Raw genomic sequence first — 15,692 nt, 5'->3', positions numbered from 1 at the left:
TGTATAAAGATGTCCGTTTGCCGACTTAGAACACTAGGTTTACTGTCGACGAGTGCAGGAGTACCAAGATGGCTGTGACGCAACGTCCCTTCAGTCACATATTCAGATGAGCAGCGGCTTCCTGACAACACCTGTCTGCTTGCTCAGTCACACGCCAGTCCGCCGGCATGATTGCCCATCCGCTCGCTCACCCGCTGGCCTGTTCAGTCACCCGCCGGCTCACCCACTCATTATTTTCTCGGGGGTGCAATTGCCCCGTTGCCCCCCCCCTGGATCCGCCCCTGGCTCAGTGCCCATCTGCACCCTCACCATTGCCCATTAATGCAGCCTGGTCAGTGCCCATCTGCAACCTCACAATTGCAGCCTGCTCAGTGCCCATCTGCAGTATCATGTACCAGTTGCTGGAGGCCAATGGAGAGAGGGCTTCCTTTGAAGCTAAGTTCCAGACTCCCTTGAAGGTGAGATAGGAGGAATCGGGCACAAAATAGCACAGACCACCTGTGAAGTTGCTTGCAGAAAGCTCAGGAATGCTGCTGTTGTGATGAACAGAGTCTGCAGGCAGGTGGCACCTGTGAGGTGAGACAGCTCTGTAAAGTCACTGAGATAATAGAGTAGTCAACACAAGCCAAGATCAGAACCAGGTTTAAAGCAGAGCAGACGAAGTCAGATGGAAGAAGGGTCAAACATGAGAAGCAGGCAGAGGATATCCATGAGACGAGCCGGGGTCAGGAACTGGAGATAGGCAGACAGGTCGGGAACAAGCCGGGTCAGAAATTAGGGAACACAGGAGCAAGAAATCACAGGAATACAGTTAACAAGCCGAGATCAGTCAGCAACTTCAAGCACTGATACACTTCCTTATAAAGGCCCATGTGATGTGCTGCTGGGGACGCAGGGTCCTAGACCCCATTCTCCTGTAAGTGCCCTGACAGATGCTGGGTCCTAAAGACCTTCTCCTGCTGTCAGCACCCTGACATGCAGCCTCGCCATTGCCAATCAATGCAGCCTGTTCAGTGCCCATCAAGGCAGCCTGATTAGTTCCCATCAATTCAGCCTTACCATTGCTCATTAATTCAGCCTACTCAGTGCCCATCTGCAGCCTCACCATTGCCCATTAATGCAGCCTGATCAGTGTCCATCTGCACCCTCACCATTGCAGCCTGCTCAGTTCCCATCTGCAGTATCATGTACCAGGTGCTGGAGGCCAATGGAGAGAGGGCTTCATTTGCAGCTATGTTCCAGACTCCCTTGAAGGTGAGATAGGAGGAATCGGGCACAAAGTAGCACAGGTCGCCTGTGAAGTTGCTTGCAGAAAGCTAAGGAATGCTGCTGTTGTGATGAACAGAGTCTGCAGGCAGGTGGCACCTGTGAGGTGAGACAGGACTGTAAAGTCACTGAGATAATAGAGTAGTCAACACAAGCCGAGATCAGAACCAGGTGTGAATATTTTAAATATTTTAATACAGCAGGGGTTCAATTCCTCATCTTTTTAACGCAGAGGAAGAATAGCAAACTGGGTCGCTTAGACACAGAGATTAAATGAATCAAAGATAAACTTTTACCCCACATTGGAAGTGAGGAATATAAAGAAAGATCTGTTAGTCTTAAAAAATTATTAGAAAAGGAAGAAGTTGAACAAAAGAATAAGAAAAGAAAAAAGTATAATAGGGACGTAGGAGACTATAAGAATGGTTTAGTATTTGAATGGCATAAGTCATGGCAATACTGGGCGGCCTAAGAAAACGGATAATAATCAGTATAGACCCCCGCTAAGTCAAACTCAACGACAGGATAACAATAGAAGGGTGTCTTATAGATCCCCCGAGAGATACTATAAACCACCTCAATTGAGACCAAAAACTCCAGGTTACCCCCCAAAGAACCCCGGAAAAAAATCCCCTCACTGGAAACCAAAAAATAGGAAGCCCTTTAATGATGTAAGACAAGGGAATTATTATCCATACACTACATTTCCGAATGGAACATATGGGAATGAGTATGGACCTTATGGGAACCAGGGTAACATATATAGGGATGAGAGGTACCAGGAATACAATGTCCCAACTCAGAATAGATTCCAAGGTATGAACAATCAGGATACATACTTTGAAAATAGGATGGACTTACCAGGAGAATATAGGGGACCAAGAGGTGGAGGAAGAGAAAGGACTCCTTGGTACCAACCCCCGTACCCTCAAAGAAGGGAATTGGAGTGGGGACCTCCTCAATACCCCCGATGGGAAGAACAACAATCAGAACAGTGGGGTTTTCCCAGGGAGGAACAGAACGTAGAAAGACCAATAGAACCCAGAGAGGAAAGAGGTGGACGGAGATCAAAAAGCAAAACGAAAAAGGGAATAAACGGAGAGGGAATTTTCAATCTCAGTAGTGTCATTCTTACTGAGGCTGAGATTTCCGTTTTAGATAAGGGGCTAAAATATGCCCCCCCTAAGGCTCTTAATAAATTCGAAACGTATATGGATATACAAAAATACACCAGGAAATTGAATGTTAAAAGGTACATGTTGTCCAACACACAGGAGAGGAATGCGATTAGCCAGACTGATATCAAACATTCTGGTTTAAGTAACGCATCCCTCTTTAACCCCCCAGGTGGTCTATCTGCATCTATCAGGGTCTTTAGGGACGTTGTCCTTAGGGATCTTGAATGTCTAAAAATCAAAGAGACAAAGAGGGCAAGGGAACTACAATTGGGTTTCAATCAGCTTTGTAACCAGAAAAATCTGGTTATTAGACCCGCGGACAAGGGAGGGGGGATTGTGATATTAAATAAGGAGGACTATTTAGGTGAACTTAATAGAATAGTCGGAGATACTGATACATATATTCCACTACCCGGTGATCCAAGATTCAAATATAAAAAGGAACTAGAGGATATTGTTAAGCGAGGCTTTGAGATGGGTATTGTAAATAAAAAGGAGAAGTCCTTCTTAGTCCCTGTCTCTTCTAGGATACCCGTCATGTACTACCTGCCTAAGATACATAAAGATCCGGTTCATCCACCGAGTAGACCCATTATTAGTGGTATCGACTCATTAACGTCGAGAGCAGGGAAATACATAGACGGGTTCCTACAACCTCTAGTTAAACTTCTACCTGCTTACATTAAGGATACACGTCATACTATTAATATCCTTAAAAACTGTCAATACCAGGAGGGTGTTTGGATGGTCACAGCGGATGTGACATCCTTGTATACGGTGATCCCACATGACTGGGGCCTTTGGTCAGTAAAGTATTTTTTGGATAAAAACTCAGGTTTGGTTGACAAACAGAAGGATTTCATTATGGAACTCCTAGAATATGCCACTATGCATAACTTCTTTTGGCATGCGGGAGGTTTCTTTCTCCAAAAGAGGGGAGTGGCCATGGGGGCTAAATTTGCCCCCCAGCTTGGCGAACCTCTTTATGGGGAAATGGGAGGAGGACGTCATCTATTCGCATAAAAGACCTGAATTGGCCCTCTGGGCTAGGTATATAGATGACGTCCTCCTCCTATGGAATGGCTCTTTTGAGTCACTTGAGGAGTTTATGATGGAACTCAATAGCAATGATAGAGGGATAGAATTTAAATATGAAGCGAGTCAACACACTATTAATTTTCTGGATCAGAAAATCTGGAATGAGGGAGATGACCTACTGACAGCCACGTTTTTCAAGGACACTGATCGTAACGCATTTATCCCACGTGACAGTTGCCACCATAAAGCGTGGCTACAGTCCGTTCCGAAAAGCCAGTTCATTAGAATGAGGCGTAACTGCTCCCGGGAGGAAGATTTTGATATACAGGCCGGGGTCCTTGTAGAGAGATTATTGGCCAAAGGCTATGAAGAACGAGACTTAAAAGAAAAATTGAGGGAGGTACGAGAGATTGACCGTAGCCTCTTACTTAAAGAGAGAACTGAGGTGGAGGGGAATAGTATTAACAGCAATTTCCAGTGCCCATTTGTTACTGAATTCTCTCAACAACATTTTTCGGTCAAGAAGATTGTGCGTAAGCACTGGCATATAATTAAAAATGACCAAATTCTGGGTTCATTTCTCCCAGAGAGACCACAGGTGGTGTTTAGGGGTGTGCCATCTATTAGACAAAAAATTGCACCTAATGTGTGCGATCCCCCGACAATTAAACCTATGTTCTTTCAGAATCTGATAGGGTTTTTTAAATGTAATAAATGCTGTGTATGTTCCATTAATAATATAAAGATAAAGAAAACAAAAGAATTTTGTTCAGGAAGTACTAAACAAATCTTCCCTATTAAAACATTTATAACCTGCTCTACAGAGGGAGTGGTATATCTCCTAACTTGTCCCTGTGGGCTCCACTATGTGGGTCGTACATTACGCCCCCTTCAGGTGAGGTTGGGCGAACATTTGGGTAACATTAGAAGGGGTTTTAAAGGACACCCGGTTTCAAAACATTACTTGGAAGTACATGATCGTGACCCTAGGGGGACATCCCTCCTGGGAATCGATAAATTACAGCTACCTTGGAGAGGAGGTCCTAAAAAGAGGGCAATTTCAAATCTCGAAATGAGTTGGATATATAAAATTAAGAGCCTTAAACCTTTTGGACTCAATGTAGATATAGAAATTAATGCTTTTATAGATAATGCATGAGGGGTATGAATTACAATTGATATATAACATAGATAGGGTACGCCTTATAGGTACTTTTTTTCATTTTTTATTTTTTCATTTATAATCTTTTTGGGTCTCCTTTCATTTTTGAACTAAATGGGGACAGACCACTTCCTTTTATTTAGATTTTATTTAGAAAAATGATTTCCTAGATATGAACTGGACACCGTGGGCCATTCGAATAGGAGTGGGTATACACTCTTCGATATGTGCTTTCTAATTAGAGGTGCGCAGTTCATGTGTAGGTTCAATTTATATGAAAATAGAGCTCGAGCTTAAGTTTTGTTTCAGACCTGGACCGCGTTTGGTCTCCACGAAAATGGAGACCGGGGCGGGACCAATGGTTTGAGAGATGTGGGATTTGATTCATTTCTATATCCTTTGAGAAAAAATTAGCCGTTCGGAAGTGAGGTTTGGTTTGGCCGGAATGCTGACCTCCACCTCTTTCGAATGTAATCGAGGTTTGTTTTAATCTTAACACTTTGTTCCGGACCTGGACCGTGTTTTGGTCTCCATGAAAATGGCGACCTGGGCGGGACCAATGGTTTGTAGAACGAGGGATTCGTTGCATAGCCTTCGAAAAAATGGTTACCGTCCGGAAGTATGGCTTGGTTCGGCCGGAATGCTGACCCTCCCCTCTTTCGAACGCAAACGAGGCTTGGTTTAATCGTAACGCTATTTAGACATGATGGATCAGCATATCACCTGTGCCCCAGGAGGATGTAAGTTTTTACGAAACATGTCGGGCTGTTTGTGCTGATACCACCACGCTTAGAATATTCCCTAGCACGGGTGTATATTTGTTCTTATTTTTAACCGGTTTTTTATGCATATATATTTTTTTCATGTATTAGAGTTAGACCGATTCGGTCGTACCTTTGGTCTATTGTATACTATAAGTTTTCTCTAGAATCGGACCTATTCGGTCATTGGTCTGCTGTATGTTCAAAATTTTTTTTTACATTTTTAATAAAATTGTCGCTTGCCAAACGGTACTTTCACGATCGGAGTCCTTCTTTGTTTTCCCCTTCCTTCTACTCGTGGCCGAGAGGCCAGAGTAGTTTGTGTTTTACCACAGGTTTGCGTATTGTAAAACCCTGACATCGAAGGATTCGCTGGGGAGCTATAAACAAACTCCAGACGCACAGAGAGATCGGATTACCACTGCCTACGGTGTTCGAGAAGGGAAGTAGGACGTACGGAATTGTCGTAACCTATGCCGATCACTTCCGAATGATCCACATTTATCTACACGTTTAGTACCATAACGGAACGGATTACACGCAAAAGAACCCCGCAGAGGGCTGTCTGCTCTCGCTAACGACTCCATTGACTGGGAGTCCACCCATTGTGGTAAGGGTCAAACTTTTTTCAACTTTGGATTTGTAAGAAGATTACACTGAATTCGTAAAAAGGATTGATTGTTCTATTCATTGGTTTTTCGTGGAAACAAAGAGTCCCTTATTACAAAAAGACTCCTTTTTTCTTCATTGAACTCTACACAGGATATTTTTTTGATTTTTAACCTCAATAATTTGTATTGGACTTTTTATTTTCATTTTTCATGTGATTTTAGCGCAACTTTATATATAATTTTTTTGAGTTTCTTCATATCTTGATATTAGATGGTTGTAGTTGCAGCTTTTAGGTTTACCCCAAGCGCGATATTTTTCTTTTGTGTTTTAAAGTTTTCAGCACCATTTACTATTGGGGCACTGGATGAGATGGACGGTTTGCTAACAGATTGTGCTCTAGCTTACTTTAGCTCACCTGTCCGCTTATTATCCTGCCTTGCCCCATTAGGAACTCTTTTATTTTATGCATCATTACCATAACACTTTCATCTTTGCTTATTCTGATTTATGGTTGGACTTATACTATATATACAGCCCCAAATTTTGTGATTTACAATAACTGAGCATTCCATAATACCAGAAGGGACATTATAGGTTATAAAGCCTTGCAGCTGGATCTCCTATTTTAGGATATAAAACTAAACTGGAAATAACAGGTTAGGGCAAACATACGTGGGTGATTATTTAGCATGTGTGACGTCTAGACAACTGTAGGTGTAACAACATTGTCCTTTTATAAATGGTGGTGGAGGATTGTTTTGGTAATATTAATGTAACGCTAAACTGTTCTGCAATTGGAATGAATAAAGATTGATACTTTTGTAATATTTTATGAATAGAATTATTTGTAGTTGGGTTACGCTATGTTCCTATGTTAGAGCATGTGGAAGTGAACCTGCGTGCATGGGCTGCATCAGATAATCGGTCTCTGAAACCAACAGTCTGCTCTATTGCTGGTATTTTTTGTGGTCTCTTGGCATTCTCCCTCCTCATTGACTGCCAATCAGTCAGTGAGGAGGGATGAAGGTCAGGGCCATACAATGCTCTGTGTGTCAATGGACACACAGATCTGGGCTTGGAAGCAAGCAGGCATGGGCGACCCCAAAGCAGGTGGCTTTCTGTGAGGGCAGATGGTGGTTGGAGCCAGGAGCACCAGCGAGGTACCTGAGAAGGATTGGGGCTGTTCTGTACAAACCATTGAACAGAGCAGGCAAGTAAGACATGTTTGTTATTTTCATTTAAAGAAAATTGAGCATTTACAATCACTTTCAAGAATTTGTACTTATTGCACTTATTCGTTTGCTTCTTTTAGCTGAATAAACAGACCCCACCCTCCTCCAGAAGTTCATGCTTACTTCAATTTGATGAAGTTTTTACATCCCATGCAGCAAGTCCTCTGTCCCCTGGCTGTGCCTGAGCAATAGAGACCCAGAGAAGTTTATGGGGCCCATCTACCTCCGTCTGTTTGGGATAAGTGAAAAGTGAAAGTGCACTTATCCTTTAATAAACACCTGACACACTTACAAGTGGATAACCAGTGAAATCCTGAGATGTACTGTATACTTGTTTGAGGGAAGCATTTTGATAAGCAGTGAAGCTGAACAATAAGAGAACTATCCACTTCTAAAAAAGTTATTTCTCACAGCTCCAGTATTTCTGCAAGTAAAGGATCACTTAATACAAACAAACCCAAGGATAATCCGAGGAAAAAAAACGAGCATTACTTACCACCAGCCCACGGACAACCAAATAACCTGTCTAACAGTATGCGTTAAAAACAAGGGTTTAGTCTGCACACTTTAATTGACTTTAAAAATAAGAGGTTTTCATGTCATTAGTCATTTTAGTCCCTACACTAGTAATACTTGTAAAGGCAAATGCCTAAATTAAACTTACTGTGATAACAGCATTCAACTGGCCCTAAAACTAACTGCAGGTGCCCAGTAGAGGCTGAAAATTTTTCTGGTTGTCGCCCTCTGTGCCCTGAATCGATCAATGTTTATGTCCCTATCTTGTGGTCTCCACACCTTCCTACTGGTGTGTTACTCTGATGGTAATAGGGCACTGGAAATAGGGAGATACATGAAGCAAGAGCAGGTAGATGCTTTTACACTACCAGGAATTGGCAAAATTGGAATATATAAATTGTGATTTTGGGCTCAGAGTGCACTGGATTATGTAGCTTTGTCTTGGGGCGGTTCAATTTCCTTTTCATAGATAAAATATAAACTTTTTATATTTTTATTAATGACCTTAAATTAAACAAACATACTTGGTTGTCTTTTGGAGTTCTTCACTGACATGAGGGTGACCATATGCTAGCCTCTCCTCTTCATGGTATGATCTAGCATTGCAGTGATTTTTGGCTTCCCTGTGCAGCATCAACTTCCTTAGTTAAAAAAATAAGAACAGCATATGTAAGTACTAAAAACTTCAGACATAAAAGAAAGACAGTTAACAGCAATGGCGCGTACACACGACTGAACTTTCCGGCAGACTAGGTCCGCCAGTCTTCCCGACTGACTTTCGGCAAAGTTCCGACAGACTTTCTGAGAGAAATGGACTTGGCCACACACGAACAGACTAATGCCGCGTACACACGTAGCCGACTATCCGACGGACTTAGTCTGGCGGACTTCCCGCCAGACTGTCCGTTGGACTTTCCGAATGAGCTACTTGCCCACACACGGAACTTTTTCAGCGGACTAATACGGCGTACTAAGTCCGCCGTACTAACCGCCCTACTTTTGAAATGAATGGACTCACCCACACACGCGGAGGAAAGTCCGCTCATTTCGAGCGCGTCTCCAGGTAGGTGGGGCCCGCGAAGGAGACATCGCAGTCCCTGCCACCTGGTATGGACTTAAAGGGGAACCCCAACGCCGAAAAAAAACGGCGTGGGGGTCCCCCCAGGTCCACATCAGACCCTTGTCCGAGCACGCTACCCGGCCGGCCAGGAAAGGGGGAGACGAGCGAGCCCCCCCTCCGAGCCGTACCAGGCCGTGTGCCCTCAACTTGGGGGGTGCCTTGGGGAAGGGGGGCCGCGCGCCCCCCCCCCACCCCAAAGCACCTTGTCCCCATGTTGATGAGGACAAGGGCTTCTTCCCGACAACCCTGGCCGTTGGTTGTCGGGGTCTGCGGGCGGGGGGCTTATCGGAATCTTTTAATAAGGGGGCCCCCGGATACCGGCCCCCCACCCTATGTGAATGAGTATGGGGTACAATGTACCCCTACCCATTCACCTGTAAAATAAAGTACAAAAAAAACACAACACACAAGATAAAATACTTTATTGCACAGCTCCGGGGGTCTTCCGTCTTCGGGGGGTCTTCTCGCCGGACTCCTCCACTATCTTCTTCTAGCTCTTTTGCTAGCGGAGGAGCCCGACTTTCTTCCTCGCCGCCGCCCTTCTTCTGACTTCGGGGGTCTTGTCCCCCTCTTCGGTTCTTCTGCCGGGCCACCGCGCCTTCTTATAGCTCTTTTACAGGCGGTGGCCCGGTCTTCTGTCGCCGCCACCTTCCGTTCTTCTTCTTCTTCTCCTTCTTCTCCTGGAGATGTTATCTCGACGCTCTCTCCAGCCGCAATGCCAGGGATGCGCTGCGCGGCGACTTATATAGGGACAAGGGGCGGGGTCATCGGTTGATGTCGCATGGTGACCCCGCCCCCTCACAATGTCACAGTCCCGGAAGATGCTGGGACTGTCGCCATGGGGCATCAACCCATGTGACATCAAATGATGACCCCGCCCCTTGTCCCTATATAAGTCACCGCGCAGCACGTCCCTGGCATTGCGGCCCGGAGAGAGCGTCGAGTCAACATCTCCAGGAGAAGAAGGAGAAGAAGAACGGAAGGCGGCGGCGGCGGCGGCGGCGGCGACAGAAGACCGGGCCACCGCCTGTAAAAGAGCTATAAGAAGGCGCGGTGGCCCGGCAGAAGAACCGAAGAGGGGGACAAGACCTCCGAAGTCGGAAGAAGAGGTCGCGGCGAGGAACAAAGCCGGGCTCCTCCGCTAGCAAAAGAGCTAGCAGAAGATAGTAGAGGAGTCCGGCGAGAAGACCCCCCGAAGACGGAAGACACCCGGAGCTGTGCAATAAACTATTTTATCTTGTGTGTTGTGTTCTTTTTGTACTTTATTTTACAGGTGAATGGGTAGAGGTACATTGTACCCCATACTCATTCACATAGGGTGGGGGGCCGGTATCCTGGGTCCGATAAGCCCCCCGCCCACAGACCCCGACAACCAACGGCCAGGGTTGTCGGGAAGAGGCCCATGTCCTCATCAACATGGGGACAAGGTGCTTTGGGGTGGGGGGGCCGTGCGGCCCCCCCTTCCCCAAGGCACCCCCCATGTTGAGGGCACGCGGCCTGGTACGGCTCGGAGGGGGGCGCTCGCTCGTCCCCCCCTTTCCTGGCCGGCCGGGTAGCGTGCTCGGACAAGGGTCTGATGTGGACCTGGGGGGACCCCCACGCCGATTTTTTTCGCAGTTGGGGTTCCCCTTTAAGTCCATACCAGGTGGCGGGGCCAGCGACGTCTCCTTCGCGTGCCCCGCCTACCTGGAGACCCGCTCTAAATGAGCAGACTTTTCTCCGGGCGGGTAAAAGTCCGTTCATTTCAAAAGTACGGCGGACTGGCATACACACGGCCGGATTGTCCGCCGAAATGCAAATCCAGCGGGAAGATTGGAGTGCAAAACTACTTTCTAACTCCGCCGTACTTTCGGGTCAAAAAAGTATGCCGGAGGCTACACACGGGGGGATTGTCCGGCGGACTTCAGTTTGCCGGACTTTTCCACCCGATTGTTTGATCGTGTGTACGTGGCATAAGTTTGTTCGAAAGTCCATTCATTTTGAACGTGATGCTATAAGATGGGACTAAAAAGGGAAGTTCAATAGCCAATAGCTTCCCATGCATCGTATTTGGTCCATCTGACCAGCACACAGACGAACGGTTTTCCCATCAGGAATTGAGTCCGTCGGACAGATTTGAAACATGTTCTATTTCTGTTGGATTTTTAAAACGAAAAACAATCGGATTAGCCCACATATGATCGGATTGTTCGGACTGATTTAGTCAGACCTAGTCTGCTGGAAAGTCCAGTCGTGTGTACGCAGCATTACAGATAAAAAAAAAATCACACATTTCAGCTGTTTCTTCCCTAATTGCACAAATGGAAAAGGAAGACACACACAGTAACTAACTTGACGATTGTATAACAGATTTCCCTTCATACTGCTGACCTTATAATCCCCACTTATTTTCCCAGTACCTTATCAATAAAGACATACCCAAAAACTGTAGTAAACATAGGCCTAGGCAGCCTTCTTTTATTAAAATATATATATATTATATATATATATATATATATATATATATACACACACCAATCAAAAATGCAACATGAAAACATCTGTTATGAACAACACATCAGTCCCTCCTAGCATGGGTATTTACAGGATCCTCCATAAACCATTTGTATCAACATCTTACACTGCGGTACCTCGCCAGTGTGTTATTAGGCCTCAAGACGACAGGCTGGCTCAGAGACAACCACTTACTGCAGTGCACCCAATTACCAATTTTCAGCTAACCTCTGTTAACTGTATTACCACCATGAGGATTAGTAATGGACGAACTTCCGACGGGACGTTTCGCGAACGCGGCTGATAGTTTGCGAACCGGAACGTTCGCGGCGGGCCCCATTGACTTCAATGGGAGGCATGGGCGTCCGCAGCAGGGGGCAAGGGGGGTCAAGTGCCCCCCCTGGAATCCCCGAGGTGCTGCAGCCGCCGCCAGGCTGCATGTTTTTTACTGAGTCCGCCGGCGGCTCCATTCTCTGCTCTCTCCTCTGGATCACAGCGCTGGCTGCCTCTGTGTTCTGCGGCCGCTCTGTAACACGCCCCCCCCCCCCCAGACCAGCTCATGTGATAGTAGAGAGAATCAACGTTCCGCCTATCACATGAGCCGGTCTGGGGGGGCGGGGCCATGTTACAGAGCGGCCGCCTAAACACAGAGCCAGCCAGCGCTTTTATCCATAGGAGGAGATGCTGCAGGTACAGCCTGCCCTGTGTGCCACAGTGCCTGGATAGGAGAATCAGGGGGGCTGCCGATTCTCCCATCCAACTTACTTTACTGTCCCCAGTTCACCTTGTGCTCCCTGCCCCCCCCCCCCCCCCCAGTGCTCTCCTCCTCCACCACACTCTCCTTCCCCCCCAGTGCTCTCCTCCTCCACCACACTCTCCTCCCCCCCCCAGTGCTCTCCTCCTCCACCACACTCTCCTGCCCCCCCCCAGTGCTCTCCTCCTCCACCACACTCTCCTACCCCCCCCCAGTGCTCTCCTTCTCCACCACACTCTCCTACCCCCACCCCCCAGTGCTCTCCTTCTCCACCACACTCTCCTGCCCCCCCCGCCCCCCATGCTCTCCTCCTACAGCAGACTGTACGTCAGTCCCTATACTGATGAAGGACTGCTGCAGTATATGGCAGCGGTCAGCAGTAGTGCACCTCAACCCTATGTATTGTGGACCTATACCAGTCCTTACAGAATAGCAGACTGTACCTCACTCAACCCTATGTACTGTAGCACCCTAGACCAAGTTACCAGTCCTTATAAGGACCTTTGTGGAACAAGTAGGTTGTTGTGACTGATTAGCAGACTGTACGTCAGTCCCTATACTGATGAAGGACTGCTGCAGTATAGGGCAGCGGTCAGCAGTAGTGCACCTCAACCCTATGTATTGTGGACCTATACCAGTCCTTACAGAATAGCAGACTGTACCTCACTCAACCCTATGTACTGTAGCACCCTAGACCAAGTTACCAGTCCTTATAAGGACCTTTGTGGAACAAGTAGGTTGTGACTGATTAGCAGACTGCAGCAGAAGGGCAGCAGTCAAGTATAATATTCTTTCTATATTTGGAAGAAAGAATATTATACGTGTACAAGCCTATTACCATACCAGTCCTGAAAAGAACCTTTGTGGACCTAATAGTAGTAACAGCTAATGATTAAACTGACCCTCACTGCCTCACACACAGCTTCCTGCCTGTCCCTATATAAACTGACAAAACAGAGGCTGCTGGAACAATAACTTGAATAGCACTTTTGTGGACCTGATAGTAACAGCTAATGATTAAACTGACTGTCCCTGCAGCACACACCGTCCTGTCCCTTTCTCTACACTGACAAAAGACACTCAGGCTGCTGCAACAATCACTAGCACAGCACTGCCTCAAACCTATATCCTGAACTACACCTAACACCTATACCAGTCCTGAAAAGAACTTTTGTGTACCAAATAGCTAGCGATTTGGGTCACTGCAATCTCTCCCTGTTCCACACAGCAACCTCTCCCTGTAGTGACAGAAGAAAGAATGTAAAATGGCCGCCGGATCGGGTCTATTTATAAGTTAGGGGGAATGTCCAAGTGTCCATGTGCTGCAATGTCTCAATTGGCTGTCCTGTACCCCATGATGGATGTGTCATCATAGGTCAAAGTTCTTTTACACAGAACGGCTGTTCAGGCGGACCGCAAACAGCCGAAATTCGCCACGAAACGACCACCGGGCGAACCGTTCGGCCATCACTAATGAGGATCCATTCCACCAACAAGTCCTGAACTCTTCTTTTCGCAATATCTTCCTTCACCCGCAAAGACCAACACCAGCCACTGCGCCCAGGGGAAAAACCTTACCCCTGGAAGCCCCTCCACACCCTCAATGCTCTCTGTGCTCCATCTTACAGCCCCAACGCCCACACATCAATACCCACATCGTTTAAGTGCACTCCATCCCCCCATAAATATCTCCACATCTCCACCTCCAGTTCCATATGTCTTATTCCCAAACCCCCATTCCTTACCACGAACCTGCTAATATCCCTATTGATCTTCCTATGGGCCCTATTCACCCCCTCCACAGATCTAGCCATCCTCCATGATGTCCGAGCAACCATGTCCGAGCACACGATTATCATATCAGGAAATGCCGTGCAAAGACGCAACATATCAAACTCAATGTCCCGTGTGATATCCAACACGGATCTCACTCCCAGGTCATTGCCACCCACATGCAATATTAAAACATCGAGTGGCCTGTCCAGACGTGCAAAACTATGTACCTCTGAGACCATCCTGCTCCACAGCATTCCTGGAAATCCCAGCCAGCGGACACAGGCTTCCCATCTGGAGAAACACAACTGTCCTCCGTTTGGCCTCACATCTGCCCATCTTGCCCCCCAGCACACATAGGAATGTCCCAAAATCCATATTAAGCACTGTTTCGTAGCTAGAACAGAGAAAAAAAAACACCACCACCATGACCTCAACAACCCCAAGTTAAACCAAAACACTCCCCATATCCCCCAAATTTTGTGTCTCTTGACCAACCAGTAGCTGCTTGCGAAAGTACAACCTAAACCTCTGTGACTCCCAATGCGCTTAACCGATTCCTCGTCTAACCCCTTTTCTTTTATACCTAACCTCCTCACACATCCTCTGAATATCGTCACAAATTGAAACTTTGATAATGGGACTCCATCTGCATGTATCAATAAGGACCCCCACCGACCCTGACCCCTTTTCCAAAAATCCCAGCTCTGCCTTCACCGGGCACATTGGCGAGCCTGGCAGCGAGAAGATTTGTACCTTACTGCCTTTTCCTCCTTGATCCGTCTTTGATTTCCGCAACAGCAACTCCATCCCTTCTTCCCTGCATATCACGTCTTGACACAAAATCACCCCTTGCACTTTTTTAGAGTTGCTAACTAGGGATGGCCGAACTGTTCGCCCGGCGGTCGGTTCGCGGCGAATTTCGGCTGTTCGCGGTCCACCCGTTCGGCGGACTATTGCTGCTGTTCGCCCGGCGGACTTACGTGTTTACTGTGTAAAAGAACTTTGACCTATGATGACACATCCATCATGGGGTACAGGACAGCCAATTGAGACATTACAGCACATGGACACTGGGACATTCCCCCTAACTTATAAATAGACCCGATCCGGCGGCCATTTTACATTCTTTCTACTGTAACTATAGGGAGAGGTTGCTGTGTGGAGCAGGGAGAGACTGCAGTGACCCAAATCGCTAGCTATTAGGTCCACAAAAGTTCTTTTAAGGACTGGTATGGTATAGGTGTAGTTCAGGATATAGGTTTGAGGCACTGCTATTCAAGTCATTGTTGCTGCAGATTGTCTTTTGTTGCAGAGAGGGACAGTCAGTTTAATCATTAGCTGTTACTATTAGGTCCACAAAAGTCCTTTTCAGGACTGGTATGGTGTAGTAGTACAGGATATAGTTTTGAGTGCTATTCAAGTTATTGTTGCAGCAGCCTGTGTTTTGTCAGTTTAAATAGGGACAGACAGGAAGCTGTGTGTGGCAGTGAGGGACAGTCAGTTTAATCAGTTGCTGTTACTATTAGGTCCACAAAGGGTCCTTTTCAGGACTGGTATGGTAATAGGCTTGTACACATATAATATTCTTTCTTCCAAATATAGAAAGAATATTATACTTGACTGCTGCCCTTCTGCTGCAGTAGTCCTTTATGAGTATAGGCACTGAGGCACAGTCTGCTAATCACAACCTACTAGTTCCACAAAGGTCCTTCTAAGGACTGGTAAGGTATAGCGTACTAGAGTATATAGGGTTGAGTGAAGTACAGTCTGCTAATCCTTAAGGA

At 46.6% G+C, this 15,692-nt stretch overlaps 1 protein-coding gene across 6 annotated transcripts in view; it reads right to left on the bottom strand.

The window, feature by feature from the left end:
• The window catches only part of LOC143964154 (electrogenic sodium bicarbonate cotransporter 1-like), a 1,025,456-nt gene that overhangs the window by 490,156 nt on the left and 519,608 nt on the right, over window positions 1–15,692 (bottom strand). For all 6 annotated transcript variants that reach the window (XM_077473848.1, XM_077473849.1, XM_077473846.1 and 3 more), the window contains one exon: window positions 8,290–8,406. In XM_077473848.1, coding sequence (XP_077329974.1) covers window positions 8,290–8,406 — 117 coding nt within the window. The remainder of the gene's footprint in view (window positions 1–8,289; window positions 8,407–15,692) is intronic.

This window comes from Lithobates pipiens, unplaced genomic scaffold (assembly GCF_037356315.1).
Source record: "Lithobates pipiens isolate NorthernLeopardFrog02 unplaced genomic scaffold, aLitPip1_a1.2 Scaffold_8, whole genome shotgun sequence".
Lineage (NCBI taxonomy): Eukaryota > Metazoa > Chordata > Amphibia > Anura > Ranidae > Lithobates > Lithobates pipiens.
This window is presented reverse-complemented; position numbering and strand designations above follow the sequence as displayed.